The sequence below is a fragment of the Bactrocera latifrons genome, unplaced genomic scaffold (genome assembly GCF_001853355.1).
Source record: "Bactrocera latifrons isolate USDA-ARS-PBARC rearing strain unplaced genomic scaffold, ASM185335v1 scaffold_3, whole genome shotgun sequence".
In the NCBI taxonomy this organism is placed as follows: Eukaryota; Metazoa; Arthropoda; class Insecta; order Diptera; family Tephritidae; genus Bactrocera; species Bactrocera latifrons.
In genome coordinates this window covers 1,865,941-1,877,032 of record NW_017536629.1, presented here as the reverse complement: position 1 = coordinate 1,877,032, position 11,092 = coordinate 1,865,941, and the positions used below count along the sequence as shown (strand labels likewise).

Below are 11,092 nucleotides of genomic sequence, written 5' to 3'. Positions count from 1 at the left end.
CATCCGGATTTCAACTCTACTCGTCACCCTGATCACTTTGGTATATATAACCCTATATCTGACTCTTTTAGTTTTAGGACTTGCAAACAACCGTTATGTGAACAAAACTATAATACTCTCTATAGCAACTTTGTTGCGAAAGTATAAAAACAGAGGAACTACATAGAACTAAACAGCTGAGATGAAGTGAAGCAGAAAGCAAAAAATACGAGTTTGGAACAAATTTTGTGAAATTTTAGACTACCCGAAACTCCCTAAATACGTATATGATGAAGGATTCCATATTCATCCCGTAAGCCTCTCGCTACTCTCACTTTAGCATCTATCCAAATTAGGATAATAATTAATCCTAAAGCCTTTAATAAAAATATCAACTCATTATACTCCAATATATCTACCTATACCTAACTGTAAGGCATTTACTTTTATAGCGTGATAACACCCCCTTCATAAGTACAAAAGTTAGTAGTCAAATGCAAACGACTACACCACTCTTCCAAGAGACCTCGGAATGAGTAAGATGAAGGATAAAAAAAATTCGAAGAACATTCAAAGCTGGCATATCTTGAGCAAATATTTATGTGAATTTATTGACACGTAGTATGTATGTTTTTGTGTATGTATTTCGCAAAAGCGTAACAATAGCAATAATAACTTGTTATGTTTTTAAAATATATGAACATTCTTTGCGACAATAAGAATACATAAGAATAGGAATAAGAGAAGTAACCAGACACGGCGTCTCAATAGTAACCAGGAGAGAATATTCAAACAAAGCCACAGAAAAGCATTTGTTGTAAGAGCTAAGTAACAAGACAAGAACAAGGATTTTGTGTGAATATAAGAATTTGCATAACGGGGAATCCAAGTAGAGGTACTTCTTTCGATAGACTTTTCTTGAAAAATCACGAGTGAGTCGTGTCAAGCGCTCATGTTATTTTTGTTCAGTATTGTTTGGCATTTCATCATGAAAAGACTTCCTCCTGAACAAGGTTTAGAAATCCTCAAACTTTATTACGAAAATTCACGTTCTGTAAAGGATCTGTTTCGCGCGCTTCGCTCAACTTAAAGTCTCATAATCGATCGTAGTGAGCGTACTATTCGCAGCACCATCACCTATCTTGAGAGCCAGCATTCATTATTGGATAATGTTTGACCGAATAGATCACGTCCAGCACGTAGTCGAGAAAATAAAGCAACCGTAGGTGAGCACGAGAGTCGATTCGGCGCTGTCCGCTGTAACTCGGACTGACGTATGGAACGAATTCGCGAATTTTACGTCGAGATCTTAAATTGAAAGCGTACAAAATACAGCTCGTGCAATAACTGAAGCCACTCCACCTTCCTATGGGCTCTTAAAGATTCTAGGGAAGATCCGATGTTTCCAAGCCAAATTTTGCTCAGCGATGAAGACTATTTCTGAGGCAATGAGTATTAAGAGATTCAAGAGCTATCATTTCATCCGGGAAAAATAACAGTTTGGTGTGGTTTGTTGGTCGGTGGAAACATTGGTTCACTTTTCTTTAAAAATGATGCCGGTGAAAATGTAACCGTCAATGGCGACCGTTATCGCTCCATGATAACCTGAATTTGAAGCTCGTAATCTCGGCGACATTTGGTTTCTACAAGACGTCGCCACTTCCCACACATCGCATAAATCAAAGGATTTACTGAGAGAACACTTTGATCTGAGCGATTGGCTACCAAGATTGTGTGATATCACACTGTTGGAGTTTTTCCTGAAGGAATATGTAGAGTCTAAAGTCTATACGGAAAATTCCGCTTCGAATCAGGCTTTGAAGCAAAACATCACACATGTCATTCGATAGTCGAAATGTCAACGAACGAGTCATGGAAAATTGGACTCAACATTTAAAAGAGATAATCTTCAAAAAATTAATACTAAAGAATGGTTTTTCTTTCGAGCTATAATAAAGAGTTCCTGTGTTTTTTCTTTAAAGGAGCCCCTTTAAAAGAACCAAGATTGAAAAATTCGTTTAGACTGTTGACACTTCCTACATTATCTAAAAAAACTTTCAGATGTTAAAGAAAATAACCAAGACTTTGAACAAATGTTGGTCGCTCAGCGCTAAAATGAAAACTTTTTCCAAAAAAAAAAAAAGGCCATTTTCCTTACTGACGAAATCAAAATCCAGTTTTCCATATCAATAACATTAGTCAAAAGAAAGCAAATATATCAATAACACTCGCCACAAGACATTATGAATGCATACCTGTCAAGAGCAAACTTTACGCTTGCCACAATGCTATACAAAATGAAAGTCTGTACCATATAAGAGCAAATATCTTCAACACACAACCAAGGTGCATACACGCCCTTGTACTGGCGCAAAAAGCCGCACTTCGCTCAAAGCAGCAAAAGGTTATTGAGTGTTTGCTCGTGATTTGTGACAACGGCATGCAACAAATACCGCTATGCACCGTTATTTGAAGCATAGGCAAACACAACAGCTTGTGTTTTGCACGCTATAACCAAGGCAGTACACCGACTCGGAAATCAAAAGAGAAGTATACTTTTCAGCGCAAACAAAGCAAATGCAACTAAAACAAAATATTGTAATTTCATAAAGCTTGGTGTGTCATAACCTTATATTTTTCTTGCAAGCTTTATTCCTAGGATTAAGCAACACACACTACTTTATAGTAGTACACACATACAGACGCATTTGCTTTGCTTTGCATTTTGTCTGCTTTTGCGCGCATCTTCACTATCTATTTTTACTTACATAATACTTTCAAGACAGTCGAGCAGCAGGTTTTCAAGGCTCACGCCACGCCATATTCAAAGGCTTTGTACTCACACGTTATTTGTTGTTGTCGTAGCAGCAAGGTGAGCGCGCTTGTGTGAGTGCTGCTAGCGCTTGCTTTATATTCGCGCTGATTTCATTTCTAGTTGAGTCAACAAACACGAGTACAAAGTTTTCTTAGACACCACAGCAGACGCATAAAGCACATGTGAACAAAGCTCCACAATATGCACACACATACACATACAAAGACATTCAGGAATACACACATGGCGCAAGAAATAGGGAAGCTGTAAACACACTGTAGAACAATAAAGATAACAACATTTGTGGAAAAATCAAGAAAAAAAAAAACGTAAGGAAAAAGGAAAATATATTTTGTTTGCGATAATAAAGCAACGCATATGGTGTATGCTATGTATTGTCGCCAAGGGGATAAAGCGGCTAAGGAGCTGCAGCAATAGACGCAATAACGCCGAAAGCACTCAACTTTAGAGCACACCCTAGTGCCACATGTGTAATTGAGGGGCACTCAACATGCGTCTTTTACTCTGAGTTTCTTTCACCCGTGGTTATTTTCTTCCACTTATTATTTTCGTTCTTTCCTCTTTCTTATTTTCTAGATTGCACTGCTTCTTGCTATTTTTTTTTTTTCTATTCAGTCTTTATTATTTTTCTTCACATTCTGTACTCTTAAGTAACCCTGCGCTTTAAGTTACTTCCCCGCATCAGCAGCCAAGCAGTTAACGGCATAAGCAATCAACACCGAATGATGTGCAAATCACATGTAGTATGAACTGTGAATTATTTTATTTCACGAACATTGAGCGGGCTAGACTTGGAAGATACTTAAGTATATCCATACATATGTACATAGATAGTATGCACATTTTATCCCTTATAGGCGAAGGTTTACATTATAGAACCAACCACACCATTAGGCGCTTTCGATTCGCCATTTGTCTACACACTATCTTTGAGTGCTGCTCTCTTCTCAAAACTTTTATATTTGATTTTTTAGTACAAAAGTCATGTGGACATGAAAATACATCGCTAAAGTAGTATAACGGTTTTTTTTTTCAATGCTACCGAGGTCCGTTTTAATGGTCAGATATCGAAAAAACTAAAACAAAGTAATTTTTTATACCTTAAACAAGGTATCTTAAGGGAATATTCTAGTCAAAAAAAAAAATGGATTTTTACTACAATAAGTTTTTTTTCAAAATTCAAATTATTTTCGGAAATATACCATAGGTATTTTGGCGACCCGCCATCCAAAGTATTTCGGTCGGAAATGAAACCTTAAATGCGTTTTTCTTGAAGCTATCTTTTTCAGGATGATGGATTTTTAGAGAGCCTTCTATATAGACTTGTCTATATCTGCAACTAGGCATATCTTCACATTTTAATTTCTATTATTGAAAAAATCGAAACAGACAAGAGAGCAATCATTTTTTTCTTTTGACATTTGGCGTCTGTAGGCGTAAAAAAAGAGGAGAGAACCAAAAATCACAATGTGGCAGCAACGGTGGCAAGCTTCAACCAAAGGACGGTGAACCCACGGACTAATCCCGGACATTCATTCATGGAAAAAAGCACAACATGGGGATCTAGACTTCCATCTAACCGAAATACTGAGTGAACATGAATACTTTAGAAGCTATATGTTACAATTCCATCACGACCTTAGTCCGTTTGACAAGCTGAGTACATTTAGTCATGTCCATCTTAGAATGAACTTTACTAACAAACCGCGGATTATTAAAGTGTTAATTCGAACGGAAGAAACATTCGTTACCAAAGAAAAAACGCGACACAATCGCGCCTGTGACTGAGGACATGCTAGTCCAAAAGAATTCTGGCATACAAAAGACCTGTGAAGTTTTATTGTACAACTGCGGCAGGATACAGCAGGAAACCGTTTACGCAAGCAGCCAGGCGGCACTACAAGCCTTGTTGTCGCCAATGATGAAATCCCGTAGTAAACAAAGCAAGGACGGCCTTAATCTTAGTTACAGTTACAGTTCAACTCAACTTATTCATAATTTGGCTTCCTGGTCATAGAAACATATTCGGCAATGAAAAACAAATGAGTTGGCTAAGTCGAGAGCCATTCTAGATGAATCCGAGGCAGAGACAATACCATGTCCGCTAGGAACGATTAAGACGGAGTTCACGGCGCCATTAGAACAAGCTGCACAAAATAGATGAAGACCGAGAGTCAAATGCAGGATAACGAAAGAGATGTGGCCAACCTATGACAAAATAAAACTAAAGACTTCGTACGTAAGTTCAAAAAAAGTAAGTAAGTATATACAGGCTTACAGCTACCATAAGCAGAGCGGCGATACTAGCCTTGAACTCATTAACAGCTGTCTCTTATACACATCTAGATGTGTATAAGAGACAGACCTATGACAAAATAAAACTAAAGACTTCGTACGTAAGTTCAAAAAAAGTAAGTAAGTATATACAGGCTTACAGCTACCATAAGCAGAGCGGCGATACTAGCCTTGAACTCATTAACAGTGCGTTCAAGGCTGGTCAAAGAGTGCTTAACTGAGCCTAACTGAACAGCGCTGAGCCACCATCCGTACATACACTGTCGCAAGAGCTTTTGAGCGTAGTTTTGGGAAACAACTCAACACTTCCTAATTGATTGTCCCGCGTTCGAGAGATCACGACTTAAGCACGTGAGACACTTACTTTCAGACATCCCACCGAGCAGGTGGGAATGGAAAATAAGCGTATGTGCAAGTTTGTACTGACTGCTCAAAAACCGTAACGGAGATAAGTAGTTTCATTGAGCTTATGCGCTACCCAGTACAAGTAATACTAGCCAATGTGAGTAACTGGTATAGTTTGTTCGATTGACTTTTATCTAATGATTGACGAATCGAACACTTTTAGTGGACATTTTTAGGGACCTTTTCTGAAAGCTTTACGTCAGCTAAGTACTTCGTTATACAGTGATGTATTTTGCAAAAAAAAAGTATAAACAGAATTTGGAAAAGGAAAGATATATTTTGCTCACAAAAATATGCTGTGCTCCAATGCTTGGCAGCCTAAGTTTGAGTTCGTCGAAATAAATCTTTTGAAAAAAAAAATGAAACATTGTAACATTTGCAAGCATAAATTGCTGAACATAAATAATATTTGCTTAAAAATAAAAAATATTGTGACAGTGGGAACTTTGTTAGTAACTTCTTCAAATTGCTTTCTCGGAAATTGTGCTAAAATATGCGCATCCGTTGGCAGCCGAAATGTAGAAACGCGAGAATTTTCCACGAATTTCCTTAAGCAAGCAAATATCTGAATAGAAATAAATAACTTTTAGTTGGGTTACTTTGAAAAGCCAAAATAACTAACTAAAATAGAAAACAATAACAAAGCTAGTGCGCCTAGTGAGAAGTATCGCTGTTGCAATAACGTAACAACTTGCCACATAAATAATTCTTGCCAACATAAGTGGATTGCAACAGATTGGCAAACATGGCCAAAAACATGACCAGAAACACCAGCACACACGCACCGACGCAAAAGTGTTGTACCCACGCGCGGGCGCACACACACGCGCAAAGTGCACCGCACTTGTCGCACCACGAGCACGCATTCTAATTTACCAACATACCGCACAACAACAATAGTAACATGTGAACACGCAGTGAATGTTCGAGACCGCCAGCGCATATCTTGAGCGCGTTCGGCAAACGCAACAAAAACAAATGGGTCATAACAACACGAGTGTCGAGGGCCACAATCGCGCGTTGTGCAGCCGTAATGCCGCGAGCAACGCGAAAACACCAAAACTAACACCAACTTTTCGACGCTGCAAAACTCACGCCTTCGCCGTCGCCGTCGCTGGCAACACCAATGCAGCGAGCAACTTTTGTTTGTGCTACAACAACTCATTTTATTGCTATTACACTTGATACAACTAAAACACTTTTGCAATGATTTAAACGTGCATTTACAACACACACACACACACTCATTTGCATAGTCGAGGGTAACTTACACATGAAAGTTGCTTGAAGTGCGCCATTGAGGGGTGTAAATTTTAGCAGAATTTCAACAAGAGCGGGGAGACATGCATGTGTGGGTGCTTTATATGGTCGCGTATAGCCTTAGGGAATAATATCATTATTAGTTATTATTATCATTGGTAAAGCAACAAGTTAAAAACATAAATGATAACATTCAGAAATTCATCTGAGCCTCGTTAGAATGATATTAAGTTAACTTTTCGCTATCATTAGAAAAGGAGCAGGCCTTATATCCTCTTGCGTCCTACCATTAGATAGCTTGGTTCGAAGGAGCTTTGCCAGCGCTGAGCCACCGTAGTCATTTGCGCTGTCGCAAAGTCTTTTTGACCCAAGACCGATCTCAAAATATCTAGTGATCTCTCTGCTCTCAGTGAGTAGCCTCTCCCTAGTTTTTAGCAGGCCCTGGCGGTTTTAGCAGGCCATTGCCTTATTGGTGTCCATGCTGTAAAGCTGGAAATTTTACCATATGTCATCTGCAAAAGCTGTATAGAAGAAAATTTGGTGGAAACCACGCACCTTTTCCTTATTGACTATACCGCGTTTGAGAGGTCATGTTTTAAACACTTGGAACCGTATACCTTCAGAGATCCCACCGAACTGGCGAGATTGGAAGTTAAATTTAAAAGTTCGAACACAGGAGTTCCCTTTTCTATGCCTTCACAAAGGACTACATATAGCAGCCCACATGCGATTTCTCTATATCAGCCATCTAACCTAAATTTTCCCCTCAATTCTAAAGGTTACAGTCCTTTATCTGATATGTAGCAACAAAGCTGCCACAAGTGTCTGGTATAAGGACTGAGACTAATATAAATTTATTATATATGTGTGTGCATTTTTGGGTATAAAACGTGTAATACTGAACACATAGCAACATACCTTTAGCAAACCTGTATCTTTAACAAAAAACGACGTCGAGTGGAGATCGCAAGAGATGCTTGGCACAGTAGCTGAGACCATCTTTATAAACTAAACATAAATTAAACAAATTCACCGTGGAAGAAGAAGCTAAGAATGAGTGCTAAATTTATCATAAATCAAGAACCAAATTAAGGCCATGTTGGTTCTAGATAAATAAATGAGGTTTAAACAGCGACCTAAGGTTTATTGTGCCTTAGATTTATCGCTAACAATCTAAGTTTTAGCGGTGATTATCGAAACACTGTCGTGCGTCTTAACGCCACATCGCTGTCAATGAAAATCATCAAAGAAAACTAAATTTAGTAAAAACTTGGAATCTCCAAATGGCGCCAAACAGCAACAAGGAAGAACGACTGAGAAGAAAAAAAATTAAAAATAAAAAATATGGACATACATGATTTTTGGGAATATTTAGTCATAAATTAAGTAAATTATGCAGTATGTTGAACTTAATTTTCGATTGACTAGTAACGAGAGATGACTGAATACAGAGGTTAGACACTCCCTCCTTCCGTTAGCTTCGAAGCTACAGCCTTGTTGTAGCAGCAGAATTCTGCAAAGTTGATTGCCCTTGATCGGATAAAAAATCCGATCCCTTCCGGTTACATAGACCCGACTGTCGTTACAACGGCAAGGCAAGAAAATCGTCTGTTATTTTTAAGCAGTGTTATTTGCATTGAAAAATGTGTTGAAATTCCCACATATATTAATTTTGTAAAGTATATAAAAAATAGTACCGTTATGTGCATAAAAATGTACTCACATTGTCATAGTTGATAACGCGCTTGGTGTCACCACTACAAATAAGGCGCAGCTGAACATTTGAATTGCCTAAAATGAAAAAAAGAAAAGAAGGGCATTATTATTATGGAGATGTGTGAATGGGGGACATTTTTTTTTACAAAAGTTTCGTTCATTTTAAACACATTTATAAGAGGGTCAACATGGCAGGCCATTAAAACTAATGCGAAAGGGATGTACTCATAATGAGTGTAATGAAAACATTTGCTAAAAACTAAACAAAAAAAGGAGCAACAAAGTTGTTGAAATCCCAAATATTAGCCCTCTTTAAATAATATCTATTATGAGTGCTATGTCATTTTCGCTTATCTGCACAGCTTACAATTTGAAAAGTTAACGCCACACAACTATATACTAGAACGATACAAAGGCGCATAAACGAGTCCCAAAACCAAAATTCGAGAAAGCATTCAAGCAGCGAGAGTGACTGAAGGCAAAACTTTTGCTTTTATGTGTCAATCAAAAGTGAAACAACTTTCATTTGCATGTGCCATAGTTCAAAAGCTGGCGTTGATGGGAGAGAAGTTGCGTTGCAATTACAAAGAACCCCATTTTTTTATTACAGTCCGCAAACAAAGCAAAATAGTAATTATAACTACAAACAACAACAAACAGACAAGCAAACAAACGTTTTAGAAATAGCAGGGTGCTACGTATATGAAACAAAAAAAGAGCAAATTATGTAAATACTGTATTTGGGAGGTGCACAGCAATTGGAGCAATGTATGCCCAGGAAGTCTGCAAGTATCATACACCACAGATCAGAAACTTTACACTCGTCTGTGGGGTAAATGTAGACAGGGTTGCACATAAACTTGAAAAAGAAAAATATTGCATAAAAGAAGTATATTATAGGTGTTATAATTTCATGAGATAATGTGAGAGTAGGACGCATTGGAAATGTTGTCTGAGCTGAACACAGTTAGATATGCAAGCAAATAGTTATCTATACTCGAGCTCATTCGTATAAATTCACGACTCACCGCCTGTCACATTGTCACAAACGTGTTTCAAGAACCGTTTTGATTTCTCTCGACCAATCGACATGCGCCATTTTTTTAGCTATTGACAAATTGTATGAGATCCAACGTGAACACATTTTTGTTCAATGTTCAATGAAATGTTCATGCAATATCGATGGTATGCTAGTTATATTAGTTCTATAAATCTCCTGATAGGTTATATGACGATTCTGCAATATCACTTTGCGCACAGCACTAATAGATTTCGGAATAACAACTGACTTAATATAATCTTCAAGCAATTTGTCTTGGAGCGAACTGCGACCTTGACTGGATTGACCATACCATCAATAAACACTGGTCCTTGATGAAGCTTTATCTCCCAAAATTGAATTAAGTTCGTCGATGCATTCTGCGTTAATCCATTTTAAAAATAATAATAAAATAAATCAGACTTAAATGTTTTCCATCTAATTCAATTTTTTAGCCGAGATGAATATTTTAAGTTTTTAGTAGTATATTTTGAGTATATATAGAATCCAAGGCGTCGAACTTTACGATACAGTTGGAACACTAGTCAAGTCCCTAATATAAATTCTATAACCCCTCTAACATATTGTCCTAAATTCATTTCAAGTTTATCCGAGTAATAGTTTCGGAGGTACAGCCTTGAGATAGACAGAAGAAAACAGAAAAGCACCTTGTTCCTTTTTATCTGTCATCTGCATATTAATTCTTCTTATTATGTGAAGCTGATCATAAACGAGGCGATTTTCTCTTCCTGTCTCCAGAGTGTGATTAAAATTAAGTTAATTTTTTGTGTAGAACTGCACATGTGTTTTATAAAAGCTTTAACTAGGAAATTTGTTTTTTCATTCTCACACGGTGAATCAAATAAACCTTATCACTAGAGCAACAGAGCTCTATAAAAAATATATGTATGCAAATATAACAACATTATAGTGAAACAAGTAAGGAAGGGCTAAGTTCGGGTGTCACCGAACATTTTATACTCTCGCATCAAATACCGTATTTGTGTAAAGTTTTATTCCGCTATCATCATTGGTTCCTAATGTATATATTATACAGGGAAGGCATCAGATGGAATTTAAAATAGCGTTATATTGGAAGAAGGCGTTGTTTTGAACCGATTTCATCCATATTTCGTACATGTCATTAGGGTGTTAAGAAACTATTATGTACCGAATTTCATTGAAATCGGTTGAGTAGTTGCTGAGATATGGTTTTTGGTCCATAAGTGGGCGACAACACGCCCATTTTCAATTTTTAAAGAAAGCCTGGGTGCAGCTTCTTTCTGATATTTCTTCCGTAAAATTTAGTGTTTCTGACGTTTTTTGTTAGTCGGTTACCGCACTTTTAATGATTTTCAACATAAACTTTGTAAGGGAGGTAGGCGTGGTTATTATCCGATTTCTTCCATTTCTGAACTGTATATGGAAATGCCTAAAAGAAACGACTCTAGTTTGGTTGACATAGCTATCGTAGTTTTCAAGATATGTACAAAAAAGTTAGTAGGGGCCACGCCCACTTTCCCAAAAAAATTATGTCCAAATATGCCCCTCCCTAGTGCGAT

The 11,092-nt window shown here is 37.5% G+C and overlaps 1 protein-coding gene across 1 annotated transcript in view; it reads right to left on the bottom strand.

Moving 5' to 3' along the window:
- LOC108970425 (cation-independent mannose-6-phosphate receptor) overlaps positions 1–11,092 on the bottom strand; it is a gene marked incomplete in the record, with an annotated part of 129,773 nt that overhangs the window by 70,619 nt on the left and 48,062 nt on the right. Inside the window, 1 exon segment of the mRNA XM_018935779.1 lies at positions 8,499–8,566. Within this exon segment, the coding sequence (XP_018791324.1) occupies positions 8,499–8,566 (68 nt within the window).